Source organism: Elaeis guineensis, chromosome 5 (assembly GCF_000442705.2).
Source record: "Elaeis guineensis isolate ETL-2024a chromosome 5, EG11, whole genome shotgun sequence".
In the NCBI taxonomy this organism is placed as follows: domain Eukaryota; kingdom Viridiplantae; phylum Streptophyta; class Magnoliopsida; order Arecales; family Arecaceae; genus Elaeis; species Elaeis guineensis.
Window position 1 is genome coordinate 6,081,282 of NC_025997.2, and position 26,492 is coordinate 6,107,773.

Consider the following 26,492-nt stretch of genomic DNA (forward strand, 5'->3'; position numbering starts at 1 on the left):
ATGGTCTAGGGAGTTAGGCGGCCGTTATTGATGATTAAGATATCAGTTTCCCCCGACGATGCATGGATTTTAAAAGGATAGAGATACCTATATATATCTAGTTAACTACTATTTTTTTAGGGAATAAATAATTTGGTCATCATTGTATGACAATCTAGAAATGTTCAATTTACATGCACCAGGATTAAAAGAGCCAGCATCATGCCCACGCCGGTGGTAAGTGTCTTGTGGCACACAATTGAACGTGATTAATTCTTGAATTAAAAGATTACTAGTTTTATGCCCGCACATTGCATGTAAATTTTAGATCATATAATTTATTATTTTATTAAAATTAATTATTAATTTGGATGATAAATATATTTAAAAAATTTAAAATGAATATTAATAAGCATTATATATCATCAATAATAAAAAAAAAATTTCTTAACGATATCCAATCATTATCAACAACAAATTTATGAAATTCGAAGTGGAAAATCCATGGAGAAATAACATCCATCTATATTCCTGGTGTCGGTTCATATTCTCGGCTACCTATATGAGTGGGCTTTAATTGTAAGAGTATAATAACATGATACTTTCATAATATAATTTAGAATAGATTATACAAACATCTCTTCAACTTTAATCCAATTTCAGATATACCCTATCGACTTTAAAACTTAACAAACTAGTTCTTCAAGTCTTCAAAATGCTCCAATATGATTCTATCATTTACTTACCAACTAATGATGTTAGTTTTTTATTTCAAATGGCAAAAATACCTTTTACTTATATTGAATAGATCACCAGAAGGGAAAAGATAGAGGTGGAAGGAGTTGCCATAGAGAGAAAGGGTGAGATCGCGAAGGTTAGTGTGGAAGGAGAAGACGGCATCAAAAGCCTCATAGATGGGATTGGAGGAGGAGAAAGAGGAGGAGGAGAAGAGATTAGGAGAAAGAGGATGAGAAAAGGGGAAGAGCACTCATGGATGGATTGAGAGGAAGAGGAAGATGATGAGGAGAAGTGAATGAAGAGAGAAGAGGGAAAGGAGAAAAAGAAGCTGTTGGCAAAGACGTGGAGGAGAAGAAGATGGGGAAAGAGAGGTGGGCGGACTTGGAGGAGGAGAAGTGGGAGAGAAAGAAGGGGAGGAGGGAGAAGGAGCGTTCACTAGCAAGATAGGTAGAAGTGGAGGAAACCATCATGGAGGAAAAGGGCTCACAAGCAGATTTGGAAGAAGAGGAAGAGGAGGCGAAGGAAGAGTAAATGAAGAGAAAGAGAAGGAAGGAAGGGTTGAGGGTAAGCTTGGAAGGGGAGGAGAATAGGAAAAAAAGTGGATGAGGAAGGAGAGGAGGGGAAGAAGAGATCGTCGGTGAGAAAAGGGTGGAGGTGATGGGAGCCATCATAGAAAGAGATATAGATGGACTTGAAGGAGGAGGACGATGAGGAGAAGAAGAAGAAGAGGAAGATGGAGAAGGAAGGAGAAGAGACGTTAGTGCTGGAAGTAGAGAAGGAGAGCAATCGGAGAGGAAGAAAAAAAGAGATAGGAAAAGGATAGTTTAATCAGTTTATAAAATAATGGTATCATTCTTTGATTTTATTTTATTTTTATATTTTTTATAGTTAATATATATATATATTTATATATATTATATATTATATATAAATCTAATTATTAATACAAATCTATACCATATATTAAGTTATTAAGTTATAAGAAGTCTAGGAATTAGAAGAGTTGGCCTTGGATTATTTTGGATTGATCGAAGCCCACACAAGTAGATCCAGTGAAAAGAAAAAAAAAAATAGAATGAGACTGCTATTTCGATGTATATGTATTAGATGATATACAATACTATCTAGTATGGTAGAAAAAATTATATTATATGGAGATAGACGATAGGACCATATTAGAATATCTCGAAATTTTGAAGGATTAATTTGATATATTTTAAAATCAAGAAGATATAAGTGAAATTGAGCTAAAATTGACAAGATGTTTCTATAATTTTTTCTATATTTTAATTCACATGAATGGACTTTAATTCAATCCTTTAATCATGATTAAAATGCTTTTCATTCTCTTTCTGTTTTTAATGAGTGCTTTGAAGATGCTTTTAATGCTTGAAAAATAAAATAGTTTTCACACACTCTCTCTATTTTCATGTACATAGCATACTTGAGACTTATTTTGATTCAGGTGGCATTGTAGGTAAAAATTTACTGCTCATATGGATAGCTTAAATTGTCTATCTACTTTCTCTCAGTTTCTCTCTCTCTCTCTCTCTCTCTCTATCTATATATATATATATATATATATATATTAGTTTAACAGTTGCAAAATATCCCGAGGTAAAACATTGAGAGAAAATATAAATGATACATTTCAAATCTGATCTTTGCCAATGTAATCTAATCAATCAATAAAAGCTCGCCATGCAACCTCTACTATAGACTCCATAAAGGCTATTAAAGCGCTCCCAATGGGCAACCGTTATAGCTCAACCTATTAATGCATGTCCGGCGCAATTAAATCCAATGATATACGTAATACACAGGTGGTTATTGAGCAAGTAACACATATATCCGTCTTTCTTAGTAATGGAAACCGACTCTCATCCAATATACACAACATTCTATAATCGACTCCAAGTACGTATATTTTTATGCTAATTCTTGCAAGGCTTCACTGTTCCCCAAAATGTTTGTCTAGCTTAAATATTAGGGATTCTCCCGCCGGATAAAATCCGTCTAGATTTTCTTCACTTTACCTCTAAATAGATTTGTTTGCCAAAGCAGACTAGTCCGAGCACTCAGGCATAAATAGCTGGTCACTGTAGAAACAATGTATAAACAAAACTACAACCAATATTCCCAAAAAAATCATCGAACTTAAAAGGAGTTAAACCTGTCATCAACCCTTAATCGCCAAACTCCAGCCTTTGTTTGTCCCCCTTTACGCCTTTTTCCTGGATTCCCATCCATGCGCGGTGGTAATAAATGTTAAAGACTCCACTGTAGAAAACGCCAAAATTGGCGGCCGTCTTCCCTTAATCCTTATCCACGTACAGTAATAACCGGCTCGAGGCTTTCCAATAAGAAGTCGCCACGTTTCCAAATACACTCCTTCCAAGCCCGCGCTCTCGTGTAACGTGGCAAAAGTTGTCAGGTGGCGTCCCATAAAAAGAAAGAAAAGAAAAGAAAAGACCCACTTTCTTCGTTGCTTCGAACGTAAATAGAACGCTCGACCACTCTCCACCGAGCCACGAAGGCCGGTCACGGAGTCAAAGGCGGCGGCGATGGAAGAAGCAGCAGAGACTGATGCCTCCTACCCGCCCATCTTCCGCCGGCCCAACCCCGACCCAAACCCCGGCTCGAAGCACGACGCGGACCAGCGCCCGGCTCCCGCTAGCCCGGTCTTCGAAGTACCGGTGATCGATCTGGAGCCCCTGGACCCGGTCCGGCTCGAAGAGGTGTGCCGGAGTGTGGGGCTCTTCCGGATCACCAACCATGGTGTTCCCTCGGCCCTTATGGACCGGCTCCTGGACCAGGCCAGGGGGCTCCTCTCCCTCCCCTTCGAGTCCAAGCAAACCCTGTTTTCGGACCGCTTGTCCTACATCTGGGGCACGCCGTCTTTGGGTGCAAAGGTGAGCAACCTCAACTGGGTCGAAGGCTTCCACATTCCCCTCGGCCAGCTCAAGTCCAGAGCACACGATTTGGACTCTCAGGACTCGGCTGCTTCGTTTAGGTACGGCCGGCTCTCCGACTCTTTGTCGCTTGTTTCGTTGGACACTTGAGACTTGAGTAGGATAGGGCATTTAGGTACTGCTTGCTTGTGGGTAGCAAATCCTGGATTAGTTAATCCTAAAATTTACAAATCCTTGATGGATCTTCAGTGAATTAAGGGTGTTATTGGTTCGTGATCGGAATCGGAATTAAAATAGATTGGAATGAAAATCAAAATAGCCATATTTCTAAAATATTTGGTTCTAGAATCAAAATGAGGGATATGTTCGGTTGTGGGGGAGTTGGACTCCATAATGAGAATGCGGACGAGTGGCTCTTATTCACGAAGAGTACTATTTTTATTTTGAGTTTAGGAGAAAATGAGAATTTTTTAATCTCCTAAAATCTAATCCTTAGTCTCTCTTAGTATTGAAGATCCATTTAGATTTCGATTTCGATTCCAATCATGAACCAAATGCATTGGAGGATATAATCATTCCGATTCTCATTTCAATTCCGACTCTGATCTTGAATCAAATGTATTCAAGATTTGAATACCAAGGGAGAGTCGAGATTGGGTTTTGAAAGATTGTAGTATTCTCATTTTCTCTTGAAATTATAATAGAAATGAGACTCCTCCAACTAAACAATTAGAATGGTAGTCACTCATTCCATTTTCATTTTAAATTGGAATTGAGACTCCCCCTAATCAAACTATTAGAACAAGAGTTACTTGTTGTAGTTCTAATAATGTAGAGGGCACCAATAGTTCCACATCGGTTGTGAGTTAAGGAGGACTCGCACTTATGAGGAGGAAAAAATGCTTTCCACGTGAGGCGTCTTTTAAAAGACAAAACCGTAAGGCCTATGGGTCAGAGCGGACAATACCTCACGTGACGGATCAAGCCCTTGTCTGCAACAGTGGCGCACTAGGAAAAGGTCGAGGTCTGCCTCAGCTGACTGTGGAGTTTCTCGGACTGTACACATTGGAGTCTCCCTTGACTGAGGGGCTCTATTGTGGTTCTAATAATGTGGAGAGTACCAATAGTCTCCCTTGACTGGGAGACTCTATTGTGGTTCTAATAATATGGAGGATACCAATAGTCTTATATCGATTGCGAGTCAAGGAGGACTCATGCTTATAAGGAGTAAAAAATTCTTTCCACGTGAGGCGCCTTTCAAAGGGCAAAACCATGAGCCCATTGACCAGAACGGACAATACCTCACATAATGGACCGAGCCCTTATCCGCAGCATTACTTATTCCCATTTCTATTATAGACCCCAACTCCTTCCAATCAAACATGTCCCACTAGCTATAAGTTATAATATGATGGAATTAATTAGGCCCAATATCCCAATATTTGTTCTGTTTCTTAGGTAACTTTAACTGCTCAAAAAACAATCCAATTTATCAGATTAGTAAAATAAGCTGACCATAACCTGGATTGTCATACAACCAAACGGGGCCTTAGGATTTAGGAATAGCTTGTGCACTGGGAAATCTATGGGAAATTGAGAATAGAAGGAACTAAAAAGAAGTTCTCGAACAATTTGTAGGTGAAAAATCATTCAGGGGATGCCTAGTTTCACAAGTTTTATATAAAAAATTTCAAAATAAGTTTTATGAAAACAATTACTTGGTTATTTTTCATGAAACCTGTTCTGCCAAAATTGACATGTCATGGAAAACAAGCCTTACAGAAAACAAGATTCGAGTTTCCTCCGTTTTTTCATAAAAACCTGTTCTACAGAGAATCTGCATTTTATAGATATCTTTTTTGTTTAAACTCACTGTCAACTAAACACCTAGCCCTTCATTATAGAGACTGCACTTCAACTTCACACTTTTAACTTTTTTTTTCCAAAAAAAAAAAAGAAAAAAAAAGAAAAGACAGAAGGCTTTAGCTGTGTAGTCTTCAGCCTTGCCGGGTCTCTGCATGACTTGCCTGGCGAACTTCAGAGCTGGCTGTAGCAACTTTTGATGTGGGCGTGCGTGTCTACCAAGTCCAACCAATTCATCACTTTAGATGCTATAAATTTAATCACTTCAGCCGATTTAGTCCATCAAAACATGCACCATAAAAGTTTGTTATTCATGAGTCAACAAAAGGAAATGAAAATTCCAAAGGTAAGAACAAAAGAACCTTGACAAAAATTCCATAATTATTCACAATTTGTCTGGTGAATTTAGGAGCAGGCTCATTCTGTATCTGGTTAACCGTTTCATCAGTGATCATATAATAGAAATACAACCAATTTAACAATGAAAAATTAATAGACGAGTCTGACGACAAGAGTGAAGAATACACAATTCAAATGGATACACAAATTTATTGAAAGTTCAATAAAAACTCAATAGTAAAATAAAATCAATTGATGCACAACTAGTATAAATGTTTAACCATTCTACTTCGGTTCATCATCATAGTATAAGATCTCAAAACCCGTATGATAACGAAACTGCAGCAAACTGTATGAATATTTCGGATATTAAGGGGAGAGAAAGAGGATGGAGGGGATGAACCCTGCACCTTCACATGCAAAGCAAGCGCCTTACAATTTAAGAGAATTATATTGAAAACATTCATAATTATTGAACTCTGGCAGTCTTCTTCTTCTTATCTCTAACATGATTCATCATTCCTTACAAGGTGTTCGGCAGATGAATATGGGCAGCACATGGCACGCATAGCAAGGACACTTTTTAATGCTGCGGCTGCCAGACTCGAACTGGATGCCAAGAAGACAGCTTCGTATCTATCTGAATTTGATGGCACATTTGTTCGAGTCTATCGGTATCCATGCTGCCCTGACATTGATACGTATTTTGGGATGGGTGCTCACACAGATAGCTCAGTTTTATCCATCCTGTGCCAAGATGAGTTGGGAGGTCTGCAAGTTTTTCATGACAACCAATGGTTCGATGTAGCACCAATTCCTGGCACGCTTATTGTAAACCTGGGAGACATGATGCAGGTGACTTCTTACTTCTATGATCAGATAAGTGCTGCAGTATTAATGCAAATCGTCAAATCTTAATGAGCTTGTGGCTTTGCTTTGAATGACATTTTTTAGGTTTATAGCAACGATGAGTACAAAAGCGTCAAACACAGGGTGCTGGCAAATAGAAGCAAGGAGAGAATCTCGGTGTGTTATTTTGCTTTTCCAATGGAAGATAGTCTAATTATCAGCTCCAGATATAAGGCATTTACTTACAGAGAGTGGAAGGCCAAAGTGCTAGAAGACATCAAAGCCACTGGAGACAAATTAGGGCTCGTACGATTCAGAATCGATGATCCAAGCTAAATCCTCCGAGTTCAACCACTGTTCTCTCTCATGCACCTAATTTGTTTCAAGTTACCATGCAGTTTAAAGAAACTTCGGGGAATATAGATGTATGAAGATGAGACTAAATTATAAAGACTTAACTGTATGAGCACTGAAAATATCTATAATTGCTTTTTTTTGGTAACAAGAGGAGCTTCATTGAATCACTATGTAGAGTATAATTGCTAAATCATTGATAAATATACTGAGAGATCAATTCTTATGAAAAATGGATGAGATCCAATAAAGTATAGCATTATTATAACGAGAATTGTTCAGGTGTGAAAAGAACCACCTCACGTCAAGCAAGACAACATGAACAACAAGTGATTTAGCTGTTGGTAAAATTATGGAAGGCGTTCATGAACCAAAAGATATGTACAACTGCATAGATTCTGCCGCCTTAGGTAAGACATTCCATATTACTCCATGCCCAATGTATGGAATTTATGTTCGTAAAACACTTAACATGGTTCTCCATTAAACTATTAATTGCAAGTTCACATAGCGACTAAGAAACAGTTATGAGGTCATCATATTAAATCTGTTGACAAAATTATAAATAATGTCTTGAGTGAATAACAAATTATGAAAAAGTTGCTCAATTGCCAGCCTTATATATTAGTGATATAATGTTCTACGATTAGAGGTGGTGATTTATGTTCCAATCTATCAACCCGGTCCGTGAAAGATCCATTTTAAACAAGTTTGCATTTAAATGGATTTTATTGATAGACGGATCAACCCATCTAAACCTATGTATGAAATAGATTAGGTTCATATTTAGATCTTTGATCTATTAATCTGATTTGATCGATTTAATAATTATATTATACCATAACTTAATCTATTTAAAATCTATTCAACCTATCAATTTGATCCACTTAACCTGTTAAATTATTTAATTCATTAAGAATCTATTTAACTCGTTTAATCTATTAAATCTAACTCGATTTGTTTAATATGAATCAAGTTGGATCACCTATTGGATAAAATGCTAGTTTCATATATAAAATTTTTAGACTGTTTACTAAATAGTTTGGATTCGAATTGGTAAATTTTTAATCCCACCTATATTCGGTCCGACCTGATCGCCACCCTTATCAGCAATCATAATACGATAAGAAATAGCATTCAACAAAGTGGAGAGCAGCCCTCATGGCCGTTGGAGGCCGATATAGCAGCGCTCTTGAAACGTCGGACCGAAACCGTGGCCACGATAAGACACGACAAGACGCGGGCACGAGAAGAGGCCATGGCCCAGTAGATAAGTGGAAATGGCGACGGTGCACCCACTGCCAGCTACTGAACTTTAAAAATCCCGTAGATATGCAAATTATGAGGATCCCGACTCAAGAACCTTCGATCGAGACATCCACCCAATGACGAAACTAGATGCACCATGGACCCGTGAATTAACGGCTCAAGATGGTTGACCTTTTTTTTGCCTTTATTTTTTCTTGGGTACATGATCTTGTTGCACGTACCTAGAAGAAAAAAAAATGTGATGTACCACGCCGTGCATACCGTCCCGACGTGGATCGCACGATTAATGTCGGTCAACTCTTCCTCTAATGCCTCCTTAACAAGTGGCCTCGACATTGCTCCAACAGTTGCCTTCTATAAATGGTGCACCGCCTCTTCCAATATCCACAGTCGGTACCAAAATCTGGAGGAGATGGATTCAGGGCTAAGTTGCTTTCTTCGTGCTCTCTATTTTTTCTCCTTTCTTACCTTGGCTTTAATGAGCAACATCACTTTACTTTCAGGTAACTCGTTCTTTCTTTTTTTTCTTCTTTTTTTTGCCTTATTTTTTATTTTCCATCCTCTCTTTTTTCTTCTCTCTGGCATATTCTGAGGACTGTAGATCATAGTTGGTCAAACTATGTTAAGGTGAATTATAAAGAATTCTTCCAAACAGAACTCCCTGACAGATTTATTGTTTATTGCCCTTTTTTTTAAACAATGCAACATTGGATGATGTCCATATTGTAGAACCTTCTCTAAGCATGCAGCTGTTCATTGGAATCTCTCTGCACAGCTGTTCCTTCAGCCGGTCACCAAATAGAGGAGATGCATGCTAAAGTTTACAAACACACAGACACATCTATGTGTACCTAAGTGAAATAGTGAACCACATATGGGGAGCCGCCCGCTAAATTTCTGTGCTCTGAAGAGATGTTTTATTTCATCTAAATTTTTGTGTTCTTCTACTGTATCCAGATGGGAGACACAGAAATTGATGCCATTTACTGCTGTAAGGCAAAAACTGAGTTTCCACTAAAAGCCTGCCTACGATCCAAAGCGGATCTGAGATTCATACGACACTCTGTGGTAACTTTCCAGCGAACAACTGAATATATCAAAATCTATCATATATTGCAGGCAGATATCGAGCAGAAAAACCCAGTTTCGACTTCAGTGCTAGCCGAACCAACCGATGACCTATTAGTATTTCATTGATATAAACCAAGTCCAACCAAGTATCTATATATGAGTAAAATTATTCAACCAAAGGAAAAAAAAAAAAAAAAAGGAGAAAAAGGTACATCCGTAAATATTTAAAAAAAGACAACAATATTTAGGTTTTTTTTTTAAAAAAAAAAAAAGATGGAAAAAGCAGCAGACAAGTCCATCCGAGAACCTAAAATTTCAGATATTTGGAGATGTCATGGGAAAGCGTCATGCATATAGCGGCGGACGCCTCAAGAACAAATGTGGGTTTTTGAGGTAGGAAGTGCTTGACGGGTTTCTTTGCTTTTGAAATTTTGAGCAGGAGAAAAAGGGAAGAGACGCGGGTCTCTCGAGGTGAGCACCAAGGACTACAACTTCCCGCGGGCGAACCCGGGTCACGACCCCTGGGTGGGTCGTGGAGGCAGGAAGTTACTTTAAGTAACAAAGACACCCCAAGAGCCGCCAACTGGCCGTCTGATGCAAGATGGACGGACGGATGGAGGAAGCGCTTTTCTTCTTTTTCTCGCAGGGGATGGTGAAACAAATAAAGTGGAATGGATGTATTGTCGTTTTAATCTTAACAGTCTTTGGTCTATGTACGGTAAATAATGAATTTTATAAAATTTTACATGATATGTTACCTGATCCTATCTTTTTGATGTTTGATAGTCCCATAAGTTCTAATATTTCATGATTAAAATAAAAAAAAATGTGAGATGCATCATAAGATTTAGGGTTTGTTTGGATGAGTAGGCTCAAAATTCAATGAGATTCGTGATCTAAACATAAAAAATAATAGACTATAAACAGGTCAAACTATTTATATACAGTATCTAGAAGAGATCATTTTTTTCTTTCTATAAGATCCAACCAGCTCACTCAAAAATAATCTCAATACTTATAAATATAAGACCTGATCTACTTATAACCCAATATTTTTATGATTACCATGAATTGATAGAATTTTGGACCCAACCATCCAAACAGACCCTTGAAATTTTTATATTTCCATTGGTCATATTTCTTTGGGCTAAACTGTTTTTGATCCTATATCTAAATGCAAAATTTTTGTGCACCACAGACGGTGTAAAAATCCAACATAAGTCACCGCCTCATCCAATTGATCCACGTAGTTACACTTTCAACACGCATTTAATGTCTGCAGATCGATTTTTTATTTAAAAATTTTGTATCACGAAAATGTCCGTCCTTTAAAAAAATTATGACATTCTACTCCATATTATGACATACTATGTTCATAATATGCGTCATAATTTTTTTTTAAAAATCGAAGTATTTTCATCATTCAAAATTTTCAAATGAAAAAACCGACCTACAACATTAAATATACGTTAGAAAATAATTTGATAAAAAAATCCGATATCTTAAACCATATTATGACATTCTAAATATATTATGCTACAGAATATCATAATTTTTTTTAAAAATAAATATTTTCACCATATAAAATTTTTAAATAAAAAAATCATCTACAAATATTAAATACGCGTTAAAAAATAATGTCTATGTGGATCAATTGACAAGTGAAACACTCGCATCGAATTTTCTACATCGCTCGTGGTGCACAAAGAATTTCTCGTATCTAAATTTGACCATATCCAGATATTTATGTATATTTACCATTCGATAAATATCCACATGGATCTTCAAATAAAAGTGGGGCTTACAAGTCCACCCCTTCTTTTTAAGCTTTACTTGAATCTCCTATCCAACTCCTGACCCCTAGTTCATTTTGGGTCATTAGTGATACACCCTGCTATTTTGCATCGATAATTCAAACTTCAGAATTTGCATTCGATGATTTTTCCTTTTTTAAATTCAGTAAAAAAGTGAGCTGAAATTCCATTTTTATTAACCACCACTTGAAAATCATATGAATTATTTTTTTTTCAAACCATAAGCTGTGTTATTATAGAACCAAGAATAAAAATATGGGTGATATAATAGCAGAAAAATCAAAACTAATATAACAAATTTAACGGAACATAAATTTTGGACTGATCTTATTCACACAACGCTATCCTGTTGTTGAAACCAGTTGCATCTACAATGTTTCAGTAGCCATCATCGACCCTATGGCCCACGCCTGGTATTATCATCCAGTATGGTTTGTTTGCTGGATTATAACGGAAATTAAGGTTTGTATGCATTCATACCACTCAATTTAAAGCCGACTTGCCTTTCCCAGCGCAGCAGGTTTAAAGCTTGCAAACCCTGTGATTTCTCTAGCTGTCACCAAACAGTTGATATCGTAGGTGCCTTCATACGAGAAAATAGGCTCCAGATCACAGAATGCCTGAAACAACAGATTCTAGGAATCAAGTAATGTTCGGATGCAGCTTAGTCATATCTTTGTTGATGACAGTCCCAACGGCAACAAAAGGATTTCAATGTGTGTTGGCTAGGTGGCTAGGAACAAACTAAAATTTTAAGAGAGTAGTGATACATAGATATGAAAGCTCCCACAAGTAAGTCCTGCCCATGAATTTATTCTCAACTGGTTTTAAGGCTTAATCAACCACCAGAAGAGGACAAGACGATAAATAGCTATGCATAGTTCGTCACAAAACCCCATACCTCCATCTTTCATCCAATGATTGGTCCATATATCTGATAATGAGTGATATATGGTAGTATGGATTCACAAGGAACCATCCCTCCGAGGTCGATGATATGTAGTTTAATAATTTGACCCTATATAATTTCTGAACTATTTTTCAGTTGTTTTCTTTTCAAAAAAAAACTGAAAGCACCATATCTCATCAAGCTGTGTCCTTGAGGAGCTAAACTGCAGACAAAAGATTGTACACCAAACATAATTCCAGATATATCTTTAAAATGGAATGCCAATACTTCATAGGAGCAAATGGAGATCATGAAGATGTTAAGTATAATTTTTGCAATTAAAAATTACATTCTTCAATAGAAGAAAACAGAAACTTATAGATAATTATGGCTAATTTAGCATATTTTTGTTTCCCAAAAATTATGTGCCTTCCTATGACAAGGAGATACAGGAAAGGCATTATGAATGAATTTGTATATTTTTTAGAAACAGTTTCCTGATATTTAGATGGTCCAAGATATTCTTTTAAAATTTCCTTGTTTTCGCCTTCAGTTTAAGAGGTTTCATGCACTTAAATTTCCTGAACACGCAAAATGCAAAGATTGAAAGTAGATGCTACATTGTTTTGGTAATAAAGGCAGAAGGTACATTAATTGGTGTGAACCACTGATGATGTAAGATTCAAATTTTTTTAAAAAAAACAGAGAGATGAGAAAACTGTAGACAAGAACTCGCCGTACCTTAGCCACTAGAAAATCAGCCAAGATTCCATTTCCACCAAGTAATTCTCGACCAAGAGAGACAGTCTCCTTGCCTTTAAGGAAGTCCATGCCTGAAGAACAATAGTGCATGATTCAGGTGACGATTGTTAAGGAAATCAGTTCTAATAACAACAATAACAGAAAGAAGTGCCTTGCTCATATGCAACCTTTCCCATGCTAGCATGACCTGGAGTCATCTTGCCAGATTCGTACAATTTGCATAAGCGCCAACCTACAAGAAGCATTGCTTGAATATTACCAAGCATGCGAACAAGCTTTTCTTGGTTAATCTGGAATGCTGCCAATGGTGCTCCAAACTGTTTCCTCTCTTTCAGGTACCTATTTCATCTGACCTGTTAGAATGTACCATGCATATAAGACATGCAGACACCAATTCATGTTGTTATACCTGTGGCACATATCGAACACACCCATTGATATGCCAATAGGTTGCCATGCAACCATAACACGTGAAACAGCAAGGACCTGCTTCAAGCAAGCAGATATAAGCGCTCCAAGTAGCATAAATTCTTATTTACAGATATTGAAAACGACATGCAATTTCTGGGTCAAAAGCACAAGAGGACATACATGGAGAAAAAAAGAGAAAAATTTATGAAAAAAAAGGTGGGGATAAGCCATTTTGGCATGGACAAACTTTGATGTTGACAAACTGAACTGATAAAATCCATTGCTTACTTCACCATAACTATTAATTTTCCTTGATATATATTTGGTCATCAAAGCCTTTTTTTCTACATATAAATTCCCATCCTATCAATCAAACAAAAAGAAGAATTCACATCCTAGACTGCAATCATTCAATCTTCTTTAATAAAATTAAAATGAAAATGTTTGTATGTCAGAGAAGATTCTGATTAGTCATCATGCAAGCCTTATTTATATTTGGCTTAGTGGGCATCCGAATATTAGGTGTCTTCAAGCCTATACTATGCTACAAAATCGTCACCCATGAGATGGGCATTAAAGATGGAAAAGAACGTAACTCCACTCAGACTTGTTACAAAAGGCAAATCTGCTGATTTGATTACAAATTCAGGGATCAAAGCTTACTGAATATCACCTGAAAGCTCTAAATGAGGCCTCAGTTATGTATACAAAAAATAGACGATGCAGGAAAAGCATATAGATATATTTTCAACAAGTGTATGAAGAACAAGAATTCACTTTTAATTCAGGTATGAGTTAAATCATTATTCCCATCATCTTTTTCTTTCTTTTGGTGAACAATAGTTGTAAGAGAAATACAATTTAGAAACTAACCATATCTGCTACTTCTCTTTAGTTAAACTAGAAAGAAAGGTCATACTAGGCTCCAGAGGAAGGCCTCGATGGAGTCATACCATTTAATTATCAACCAAAACAAGCCAGAACATAAATCATGTTTCAGAATACCTTGTTTGTATCCTGGAAAGAATTAACGCCTGGCAACCTGTCTTCATCAGGAACAAATACTTTCTTAAAGAGAATATCACCATTCTGAACAATCCTCAGACCGATTTTGTTTTCAATTTTTGTGACCCTCAATCCAGGGGCATCTTTCTTCACAATAAAACTGGAAGCAGGAAAAGAAGCTGTAGCATTTCAACAAAAAATAAAAAAATAAAAAAATAAAAAAAAATGGGCATACCAAAGTGTTTCAGTTCCTTAATACAGGATACCATGTTTGAACTCCAAAAATTTTTTGCACAAAAAAAAAAAAAAAAAAATCAAGAGCTCCTTTGTTTCACCGCAGCAGGCACTCAACTGGAAACTTTGGAGGCACTCACATGATTAAAATATATAGTAAGTGCAGTACAATTTACCCATTTATCTGGTTGGTACTTGTGTTTCTAGCAAAAATAACTAATACATCAGCGAAAGTACTGTTCCCGATCCATCGTTTTTGGCCATCTATTATCCAACCTCCTGTGACCTGTTCCACCACGGGAATTGGCAAACCACAAATACCACACAATTCAAATTGCATAATAAAGAACAAAAGCATGTTGCAAGTACTTCATAAAAGATCTTATCTGGTATAAGTTAGTGCAACTTGTCAATATAATACTTAAGTATCAAACCTTTGTTGCAATGGTTCTCAAGGAGCTTGCATCACTTCCATAGTCCGGCTCAGTCAAAGCCTGTGATATATAACTCGATTAATAGAAAACCAAACTGATTCTCACTGAACATATTAAATAACTATTTTACACTTACCCAGCAAGCAACAGTATGCAACTGAGCTAATGACGGTAAGTATTTCTGCTTTTGTGCCTCTGACCCACACAATGCTGTTCTTGACAAAAAGGAACAAGAGATGTCAAGGCAAAACTCAGTTTTCAAAATTTGTTCCTCAACATCCTCATGAAACTAAACAATGGCCATAAAATCTGAAATAGCAAACTGGAATTTTACCAATAGTAAGCATTGCCAAGGAAGAATGCACCAAAATAAAGGTCGAACAGCTTGCATCTACTCTGGCAACTTCTGCTGTAGCAATAGCACTTCCGGTAATAGAGAGCCCTGGGCACCCATAACCCTGTGAAGAACAATGTATAAATTGCCTTTCTACACGGTTTGAAACCTCAGTCAACAATGGACATAGAATAGTACCTTTATAGTTCCTCCAGCAAGACTCAAGGTAGCGAGCTTAGGAATTACATGAAAAGGAAACTCTGCCTTCTCCCAATACTGAAGAAACAAAGCTTGTACTGATCACAAATATGGAAGCACCAGCACCAGAAAAAGGTGTCTTACAATGCGAGAGCTTAGACATTGAGATAAACAATTAAGCAAGAAATATTAAAACAGCAAGTCAGCAACCATTCCCTCAAGCTTGCATAAATGTGTTAAGAACTTAAGATGACTGTATGCAACACATCAAGAGCTCGATACAATTAACTAAAGTAAAGCAAAGTGCTGATAAAGCAATAAGTCAGGCACCTTTTAGCTATAGGAAGCAAGACCACATAACTTATGTTTGGGTTTATCACACAGTTGAAAAACGCAACACAACTTTTCATGATATAACTAAAGTGAGTGAAATATGCTTTTCCTTTACAAGATGAAACTAAACAGAGTGCAATAATAAATGTCAAACAAAACAAACTCACAACCAGTTGCACCCAATGCAAGAATTTTCAACTGTACTCTGAAGCATCTTTTCATGGCGGTCATCAATGTCGTTCTTGGTTACTTTATCCTGATGTTTTAAACGATTCTAGATGATATTATATAATTTCAGAAACTCATGGACTAAATTTTTACAAGAAAATTGTAGTCACAAGGTATCGACCACCTTAGTTGGATCGGGAAAGGCCAAAAAGCCATCAGTATCAGCAAAATATGATTATTGATGCATCATTACATATCTACAAGCTCAATTCAGTCATCCTGCAAAACATTATATCACAATCTTTGTTCACTTTGATGTTTTGAGTGCCAACTTTCCCATCAAAATGACAGTTAATGTTTGATATGATAAAGGCTTCAGGTAGTCTAGAATGGTGTTTTTTCCAGACTTTCTATGGGAATGACTATGCCCTTCTAATTTGACATATCGTTCAATGAGGTGGATTCAGTTACAGAATGAAATAGCCTGATAGAATTACTTTAGAACTGTCCTTGAAAGTAATAGGCCAAAGAAAGGAGATTCTAAGATATTGGACCGTCCCATAAGCATATTTCAAAACAATGTGCATGTTGGTTGCGGAAGCAACAAAAGTTTCTTGATTTTAATATTACCATGAATTACCAGATCTAGATTCACAAAAGAAGGTTTATACGGGTGTTATTAGCATTCAAATCCATGTGCGTCTGCATTTATGTAAATAGTGTGAAAACAGTAGCCTGAATGAGGTCAGAAAACATAGAAGTGGAAAAATCTCTAGGACAGCATATAAGGTTTGATGAATGTTGTCCTAGGAAAACTGCAGTTGGTACTTAGGAAAATGCATGAAAAGAAGAAAATTACTCCGGCCATTATGGGAGCGACTTCTTTTTCCATGACCTCTCGGACTTTTCTCCTCAAAGCCTTTTCTTCAGACTCAATAGGTCATCAAACTGGTAATAATCTGATGCTGCAAATAAGATATTGTAAGCCGAATATGTTAGCATGAAGTTAAATAAGAGAGTGAAACACAAAATGTTGATAAAATCTATTTCCTTTTGAAAAGTTTATCGAAGTGATACGCCCTTCTAAATAAAGGATAGTGGCTTTCTCATTTGATCTAGTAGTATAAAGTCACCCAAAACATCAGTTTCACATAAGTCTAGGAGTTATCATAAACTCATTGAGATCAATGTATTTCAACATAATTCCTAGTTTGTTGTGTTGACCCTTGCTTCTTGTATCATTCCCCAATAAAATGCATGCGGGGAAAAAGATCAAATATTACAAAGTGATCATCAATGAGGAAAAACAATGTGATGTAATATGAAATCTAATTTGGCAGGCCTTATCTCATCGATATGACTTGAGTGTATGGGTTATTAAATGAGCATTAAATGTCTAATTCTTGACCAGATCATTAGCTCCTGGCATCAACCATCTGTGGATTGATGGCTAATTCTTGGCCAAGTCAACTCTGGGAAAGAATGAAGCCCATCATGTAACTATCACATAAATCCTGCAAAATTTGAGGTTTGTCTTAATATAGCAGCATGGTAGCGTCTTGCCATGTGTATGCTGGGGGCAAAATATTGCAGGATTTTGGTTTTCCCAACTCCCATATTATGTTCAAGTCTCATTTAAGTGACGGTTGTATGAGAATGAGAGACCGAACAGATGTGGGTTAGGACTCGAAAAACCACACCATCTTACATAAAATAAGGTCAGTGGCTGAAGGTAGACAACTATGATTCATGTAATCATGTCACACGTTTTACCAAAAGAAGACATGGACAAAAACAAAATTATTTTCAATTCTTGAACTGAATATGAGACCCAAAAAGGTACTGCTTTTTGGAGACTATCTCAACCTATATATGTCAAATGAAATTCCTATTAAGCCAACATAATTTAGTCAGAATAATATTGTCTCAAAAGAAAAAAAAATGCTAGTATTTATTTGGGCTTAATAGAGAAGCTACCTAGTATTTATCTCAATTGTATGCATTATCAGTTAGTTTTTTGCTATTTTATGAGAAGAGTTCCAGATCAAATCTTGAGTGGGAGGAAGGCTGTTGATGGTATACCTTGATTGGGGAAGAAAGATTTTTTTAAATGGATTTAATTCGTTCCAAGCAAGGGTCACAGACCTAGTACCAGGGATCATATAGGCCGACTAATAGTTTGGTACGGTACCATACCATATAGATCCAAGGAACCAAGGAAAGGGAAAAATGGGAGGGGGAGAGAGGAGAGATGGGTAGAGAGAGGGAGGAAGGGTGGGACAGAAGCACCCCCGACCAATACCCATCGCTGTCATCTGCAGTAGTGGTAGAGAGGTGATGAGAAGAAAGAGAAAAAGGCGGTGGCAGGCGAGAGAGAGAGAAAAAGAGACGGTGATTATCATCATCATTATCATTGGTGGTAGTGGCAGCCATGAAACCTGAACCCTAGAGAGGCGAATCATGAGAGAGGAGAGGAGTCATGAGAGGCAAGGAGGATCAGAAGAGGGGAGGGGAGGGTTATGAAGGAATTGAACCTAGTTGAGCTTCAGAGTCGTTCAAAATTATTTGAAATTGGGCCACAAAAAACAATTCAACTTGATTTGGGCCAATTTTGACCTACGACCAAATGAGGTTGCCATGCAATCTCAGTTTCTGGCTGGTTGGAATCTCAACCAATACACATATAAAGGATAACTAGTTCCCTTTTGAGGGTGATCTCCAGTAACTTGAGAATCTTGGTGCTGTAGGTTATGCAGCTTCCTTCAATTCCTCCTCCTTCATTCCTCTCCTTAAATGAATTGAAGGCTTAAATTACATTTCCCACTCACAAACAAGAGTTTATACAAATGTATAACAAAATCCAAACACCCCCCTTTAAATGAATTTGCCAAATAACACAACGGACCCTTACATGCAATCGCCAATAATCCGTTAATGCATTCTTAAAATTTCATTTAATCTTTATCTATGGTCTGAAACATTGGTAGAGGTGAGGCAGTGAATATTATAGTTATGGTAATCTTGCTTCTAAGAACATGCAAAAAAAAAAAAAAAGTGTGACTATGGTTGCCATTTCATAGGCAAAAAGTATTTGCAGGAAAAAGTCAACTTTTGACCTTGACCATGACATGAAACTTCACATTTCATTAACCATCTCAAAAAATAAGACTTACTTTTAAAGTAGGATTTACAATTGGAATAGAACAGCATAAAGAGAGTCATGCTAACATCCACATATCAATTATTATGTGTTGATAATGCTGATAAGTGACAATCATAATTGTTAGTAATTAGCATAAACTATTGACAATCACCAATCTTACCTGATGGAGGAAAAATTGATGCAGGTGTTGCCTGAGGAAATGCAGCAGAGATATCTAGTGCTGGCAATCCAATATGCGAACCCATAACTCCCTTGAAATGATCACCTGATGTGTGAGTTTCAAAAAAAAAAAAAAAAAAAAACAACTCTTCATTTGCCTGATTATACATGGATCAGTAGCTTGGTCCCTCAAATATTATATCATAAAACAATATCATAACTTTACTACGAATTGACCATCACATATTTGACCTTCTTTTTTGATTAGAAAGAAACATGGTGACACCAAATAAAAATGATCACATAGCTACAATGTCCTAGAATCCGACATAGTCTAACTTCATGCATGATGATATAACATTTTTGGTCAGATTGGGGACTCATGTTCATGGCCACACACAGGAATCACTTGATGTTTGTGCATGGGACAACCACGTCATCAATCAGCTTGTCGCATTTGTTTTTATTTTTTTATCTTGAGAATAAATTTGTGAAAACTGTCTTTTTGATGGGTAGAGGCAAGCTAATTAAGGTTGAATTGCATGTAGAGAAAAGAAAGAAAGAAAGAAAGAGAGGACAATCTTCTTAATTTTGAAAAGATGCAGATCTATGTTTGTGGTAGAGACTTTCTATTTTTCTCTTCTCTGGCCCCTCTCTAACAAGTATAACTGCCAACACCGTAGCATTCCTTTGAATTTCAATTAGTAGACACCACTCAATCATTTATATCACTTTGATCAGAAGAAATCAAGCAATGTTCCAGAGACCAAGCTGCATAGTGCCATTGCAATCCCTTTCATAATCAGCTTGAACCATCTGTATAGTGCCATTGCAATCCCTTTCATAATCATTTAGAACCTTCCATTAGTTAACCTAAATAAAAGCATTCGCAGTCCTCCTTTAAACTTGCACCACAGGGCTTTTACTTTTAACTCGCTCAAGGATTTGTTTGTAATAGGGTGAGGAATTCTTTTTGGACCATTTAATGGGACGATTTTAACAGGACAACCGATGTGGCATGACTTTGCGTCAGCACGACATTGGCTAGGTAGCCAATACTTGCATTTTGCTGATGCACCATTACATCGCATTAAGTGTTCCGCCATGAACTCCCCTTGTCCTATCGATCGCCTTTACCAGTGTTCTGGTACCATCTTAGTACTTTAAAAAAATCCAGTAAACCAGGCCAGAAGAGCAGAAATGGTTCCTCCAGTCATTAATTGATTTTTTTCCTCAAAAAAAAAAACATTAATTGTTTTTGGCGAATGTGCCTCCTTCCTTATCCCCCCCAAAAAAAAAAAAAAAAAAAAAAAAAGACGAAGAAGTATTTTCTTGGCTAAAATCGATTCTATTACACGTTTTCTTCCCAAAAAACGAATACCTGAATGCCTCCCAAAGCCCGTCAACAAAGAACACTTTCCCACTTAATGTCTATAAATACATGAAAGATATATAATCCAGTACCTGTACTTTCCAATTAAACGATATCTATTAACAAAAATCATTCGATAGTAACCGATCGAAATCGCAAGCAAATAAAAATCTTACAAAAAAATAAAACAAGCAATGAAGGCTCAGGTATCAATGATGGCAAGAGAAATGATTCTTATGAAAGTAAAGAACGGCTGACCATGTTTCGGAGTCGAGGTGGCCATGGACGGAGCTAGGAGGATATATCGAAGACCAAGATCTCGATCTAGGGCTTAATTAGACTGGGGAGAGGAGCAGGAGGAGGAGGAGGATGTCGCGGAAGGATTTAAGAAAGGGTCCCCGGGGGGGTGGGAATTGGGCACGGAGTTTGAGGACGTCGAAGGGCGCGATGACGACATCAAACGGCATGGGACGTCAACGCTCGTGCCGCGTTCCCTCTCAAGCTTATCCTGGACCTTCCGTGTGACAAACGCGACCGAGACGCAGGACCCACTCCCACTTCTTGGTAGATTTGATGATGGTCTATATTTCTCTAATATCTTATGAGGTCAAGCAGCTTTGGGCTTGGGCTGTTCAGCGAGTGATTGCCTATAAATGGTTGTTTGCTCACTGTGAAACAGCTTTCTGCTATTTAGTTTGCTGAGATGGTAATGATGCCGAAAGGCGATTTCATGCTTTTGAATGTTTAATTGTAGTATAACAAGTCATTTCCATGCATTTTGGATGTGTTTGGTTGGGTTAAAAGCTATTAGTCACTTTCAAAACAGTTGGTTCCACAACTATGTGATACATGTGTCCGTTTCAACGACGCAAAACCCTCAGCTAATATCCAAAACAGTTGGATGCATGATATACGTAATATCCATGTATTGCTGCTAGGGATCAATTAGATTGCGTTAGATTATAAATGGATTGGGTCAGATGCAGATTGGTTGAGAAAATTTCAAATCGAAATCTGACATGTTGATTAAATAAGTCAGATTTTGAAGTCTGAACTTGTCCTATATAGTAAATAGATAATTCAATTGGATCTATTTAATCTATTTATTTATCTAATCTAATCCGATCTATTTTATCTGTTTATCTTGAAAATAATTTTATCCCAAAAAGCTTTGCTTATGGAATGATTCTTGCTATAATTTTCCACATCAAATTATATTAGGAGGCTAAGCAAACCATCAAGAATAGAGCAAAAAAGTAAAGAGGAGCAGAAAATAATGAGCCTAATAACACACAAATCACTAGCCAAAAAGATTAAACAAAAGGCGAGAATAAAATCCAAATTGATTGGAATCTGAAGAAAACACTAATTGAGAACAATCTCATCTCAAGAATCAATATGTAGCGTGAGATGAAAGAAAGATTATTTTAGAAAACTAAAGAAGACCACTAAGAAATCAACTCATGGTACGGATTTCAGCTCCAAACATCCTAACTAAAGAACATACAGCCAACATTTGCCGGCAAATCAGTTATCCCAATCTCCTTGGATGAAGGATATATGCCTCTAGTTGGACTCCCTCCACAACTTTTTCTTGTCTCATATCTATAGAGAGGGAAACTAAGCTGTTGATTAGATTGCTAACTATGCTTTCATGGATGATCTATTTATTTCGACTGACCAATTGCATCTGCACCCTTCATTTGCTCGTATTTTGCTTGCTGGTGTCTATTCAGTTGGTTTCCCTAGGCATGGCATCTAACATTTAAACAAAAATCATCAGCTGCCAAATTTTCTTATCATCATTCTCGATCTGAAGCTAGATTTTTTGTTGGTTTGCTTCTATATGCTGTTACCACTTCTGGTCTTATGCATTGTACATCAAGTGGCTAGAATTTATGTTGTTGGAGTTGTGCTCATCCTGGTTTACAATATTCACAGACAGTAGGATCAAGAGGGGTTTCAAAAGGAAAAAAATAAAAGAACAAAGGAGGCTCAAAAAGGAAAAAATTAATATTAGTACTGTAAGAAAGGAGGAAGAAGATCAAAAAGGAATAATGCAAAAGAAAAAAAAAAAGGAGAATACAGAAAGAATGGAGTATTTTGTCTAACCTTTTCTTTTATTGTTTTGTGCAATGTTTTCATGTTACTATTGCTTGTTAACGTGTTCCTCTATTTTGAGGATGCTTTATTCATCTTCTAAGGCCACTGTCCATCAATTAATTACTCCATTGTAGCTCTTCTCTTTAATTCACCTTTACTCATACTTAATACTGACACTACATGTTCTACCTTCAACTCTCTTAATATGGTTTCTTTTTCGATCATCATGATGTTGTTGTATCAGGTGGTCTCTAGCATTATATGTACTTTTCAACTACTGCTGCTATGATGCAGAGGGAGTCCATGTGCTGGCTTCCATACTTTAGTTTCAAGTGGAGGTGGCTATGTTTCTTCAGATTTCCTTTATGCATGCATTTTCTATTTCTCTGCTGCTTCAGTGTGAATATTTTTCTAATATTTACACAATTCGGTTACATGGGTTGTATTTCTCTTAATCCTGATGCTGGAGTTTCATGCTATCTTGGATGGAGATTTGGTGCTTCTTCTATAACATCAGGGGTTATCAATTTGGATCGGACCTCAATTTCACATATTCTGTTGTTTCAACCTACTCCCCACAATGTCTGTCATGGAATGGCACAACTACTGGTTTACAGAGCATGGGATTTCTGAGTCCTATGGAGATGAGTCTATTTTATTTCAGTCTTATACTACTTTTTGGGTGGAGATTTCTACTGTTCATACTCCCACACAGGATCGTGATCATTCTATGCTTCAATCTAGTTTTTCTTCCATCTCCATTAATTATATTGTTCAATGTTTAGAGACATTTAACTTCAACAACAGTTGTCAAGGAGTGCTGCCATCACATATAGTTCATATTATCTCCTTTGCATCAGCTCAATGCCCTGTTGGTCATTGAACGAATTCAGTCCTATTCTCATCCTGGCTTTTTATACTTTTACTAGGAATATATTTGTGTTCTCATCCATCTGCTGCATATACTATGTCACACTCAGATAGCCTCAAACATTCAGTTTTATTGTCCAGTGTTTTGGTTTCTCAACCTCTGCTGTGCTTTCTGCTCCGTAGTCTACCCATTTTCTTGCATATAGGCTACAGAGATTTATGCAGCCAAGGAGTGGTGCTCATATATTTTATCTTTTTGATATACGATTACTTTTGTATGGTGATTACTTTTGCCACGGGTATTGGATTTCTTCACCTGCTATTCTGGATGTCAATGCTACAGATCACAATGTCACACAGATAAAATATTACAGTTTCCCTTTATACTCCTTTGTATTACTTCTCTTTGTATCAGATAAGAAGTTATTTACCCTTAATTTGTATGCTCTCTTTCTTTTCTTGGCCTATATTTTGTGTATATATATATATATATTCTACAAGCTGCCGTTGTAATTAAACTATTCACTGTTCATTTGGCTTAATGAAGTTATTCTCTTCTACCAGAAAAAAAAAATATACAGCCAAAAAAGGGATTGAGATCCAAATTTCTAGAAGAAGATATACTGCGGACATAGTGGCTGATCTCGTTGATCTTGTTGAAAAAAATACCTCGAGATTCGATACACAATAAGTCCAAAACGAAATTCAGGATGACGAACGAAATCCAACAAGTTTAAGAATAGCCCAAACGGAGTCTAGACGGAGGAGATACGCGTGAGAGAAGGCACCAGGAGCAGCTAATAAGATCCACGAGCCGTTGGAGGGGCCCGTGGGTCAGTGCAGGCTGCCAGGGAGTGGGCAAGGCCCAGCCAGGTGCATGACGTGCATGGGTCGTAACGCTGGACCAGCCCAGACGCGCAGGTGCGAGTTGCACAGGCGCCCAGTCCAACCTAGGATCGCAATCCACCATGGACCGCACACCCTGTCGTGGCTTATAGGAGATTGCATGGACCGAAGATGGATCCAATGGCAGTGATGAGTTTGCACGATCGGATGGCTGGTGATGCCTGCGGTGGAGATCGGATGCTGAGGCAAATGCACGATCCGATGGCTGATGTCGCAGTTGGTCGGGATCGAACCGTTGAAATCTGATCCATCTCTGATCAGGACTGTGGGCTCATGATCTGTGCGATCGGACAGCTCTGGTCCGAGCTAGTTACGATTGGATGGTCAAGAAGAGTCTAGGGTTTGATTCGAGCTTGGTATCACAGTGTAATATTGTTTTGGTGATTTTGGAGTCTATGTAGCTTCGATTGATGAGCCGTTTATTATGTTGGATAGCTGGTGACGTTCTGATCGTGCAGAGAGACTTTAAAAGAGGTTTAAAGAGTTTTTGTAAGAATTTTATGATTTTTTATTGAGAAATCTTTGTACAAGGATTGAGTGATGAGTTTCTCTTGTATTTATTTGATTTTTTTTCTCTCATAATGAAGCTTACATACCCCATGGAGGTAGGCTTGAGGCCAATCTGCATTATCCTGATTTGTTTACGATATTTCTCTCTCTCTCTCTCTCTCTCTTTCTTCTTTCTTCCTCCATTAATAAGTGGTATTAGAGCACAACAATTCTAATGTTAAAAAATTATTATTTATTTCTGCATATTTATTTTTGCTGTGCTTTCTCAGTCCAAGTAGTTCTAGTCTTTAGGAGTTCAGTTACTTTATTTATGCAGTGTTGTTATCTAGATTTTAGGAAAAAAATTTTTGCACATCAGTTTCTATTTTGATTTTCTTCTGTTATGTATTTGTCTATAAAAGTGTACGTTAGTTCCTATTTTGATGTTCTTCTATTATGTATTTGCCTATAAAACTGCAAAAATTTTGAATAAAGATATCAATAAAAAATATGTTTCTTCTATTTTTACTTTACACCTCTGCCTATTTTTAGCTATGAATGGTATCAGAGCTAGGATGGCTTCTGAAAATTTTGTGCAGCTAGCCATTCCATGTTTTGATGGTCACTATGACCATTGAAGCATGCTGATGGAGAACTTCTTGAGGTCTAAGTATTGGTATGTTATTGAATCTAGTGTAGCAGCACCTATTGCTGGAGTGGCACTCACATAGCACAAAAAATAGAATTGGAGGGATTGAAGTTGAAAGATTTGAAAGCAAAGAATTACTTGTTCCAAGCCATTGATCGATGTATCCTAGAAACTATTTTTAGCAAAGAAACTTTCAAGGATATTTGGGATTCAATGAAGAAAAAATATCAAGGTTCTTCTAAAGTAAAGCATGCCCAGCTTTAAACCTTGAGAAAGAAAGGATTTTGAGACTCTACAAATGAAGGATAGTGAATCAGTTACCAGCTACTACGTAAGAACCATGACGATAACCAACAAGATGTGATTCCATGGTGAGAAGATGAAAGATGTTGCCATTGTTAAGAAGATATTACGATCTTTGGCACTGAAGTTCGATTATGTTGGTTGCTCAATTGAAGAATCTAAAGATATAGATGCACTCTCCCTTGATGAACTCCAGAGCTCCTTGTTGGTTCATGAGGCAAAGCTAAACTGAAGTTCAACTACAGAAGAGCAAGCTTTAAAGGCTTCTACTCATTCCTCAAACTCTAGAGGAAGGGGTAGAGATAAAGGTAGAGGAAGGAGAGATCGAGGCAATAGAGATGGCATCAAGCATTTTAAAGCTGATGATGATCAATTTCAAGGCAGAGGCAGAAGACAGGATCAACAATTTGAAACATCTAAGATAGAATATTTTAGATATCATAAATTCGGTCATTATTGTTCGGAATGTCATAGTAAGCTACCTAATAACAAAGAAAAGGGAGAGAAATCAATTTTTACAGA

General features: G+C 37.1%; 2 protein-coding genes and 2 long non-coding RNA genes across 4 annotated transcripts; 2 read left to right on the forward strand and 2 right to left on the reverse strand.

The window, feature by feature from the left end:
• Positions 1-3,207: 3,207 nt before the first annotated feature.
• On the forward strand, positions 3,208-7,185 carry LOC105044591 (gibberellin 2-beta-dioxygenase 6). Its single transcript, XM_010922525.3, has 3 exons — positions 3,208-3,730; positions 6,362-6,686; positions 6,786-7,185. Exons 1-3 carry the CDS (start codon positions 3,282-3,284, stop codon positions 7,014-7,016), a joined length of 1,005 nt encoding a protein of 334 aa, XP_010920827.1. The 5' UTR covers positions 3,208-3,281; the 3' UTR covers positions 7,017-7,185.
• On the reverse strand, positions 5,580-7,054 carry LOC105044590 (uncharacterized). Its single transcript, XR_831926.3, has 2 exons — positions 6,927-7,054; positions 5,580-5,755 (listed from the first exon to the last, which is right to left on the reverse strand). It is a non-coding gene; the product is annotated as an uncharacterized lncRNA (long non-coding RNA).
• Positions 7,186-7,872: 687 nt separating the features above from the next.
• On the forward strand, positions 7,873-10,141 carry LOC105044589 (uncharacterized). Its single transcript, XR_831925.4, has 2 exons — positions 7,873-8,806; positions 9,814-10,141. It is a non-coding gene; the product is annotated as an uncharacterized lncRNA (long non-coding RNA).
• A 1,345-nt stretch (positions 10,142-11,486) lies between these two features.
• Positions 11,487-21,075, reverse strand: LOC105044588 (acyl-coenzyme A oxidase 4, peroxisomal). The gene is given in 15 exon segments (XM_010922524.4): positions 11,487-11,808; positions 12,819-12,898; positions 12,901-12,910; positions 13,007-13,178; positions 13,249-13,325; positions 14,256-14,415; positions 14,666-14,775; positions 14,924-14,983; positions 15,060-15,133; positions 15,258-15,381; positions 15,456-15,533; positions 16,816-16,886; positions 16,889-16,921; positions 19,280-19,384; positions 20,909-21,075. Coding segments are annotated over 15 exon segments (1,311 nt in total). The 5' UTR covers positions 20,934-21,075; the 3' UTR covers positions 11,487-11,676.
• Between the last annotated feature and the right edge of the window lie 5,417 nt (positions 21,076-26,492).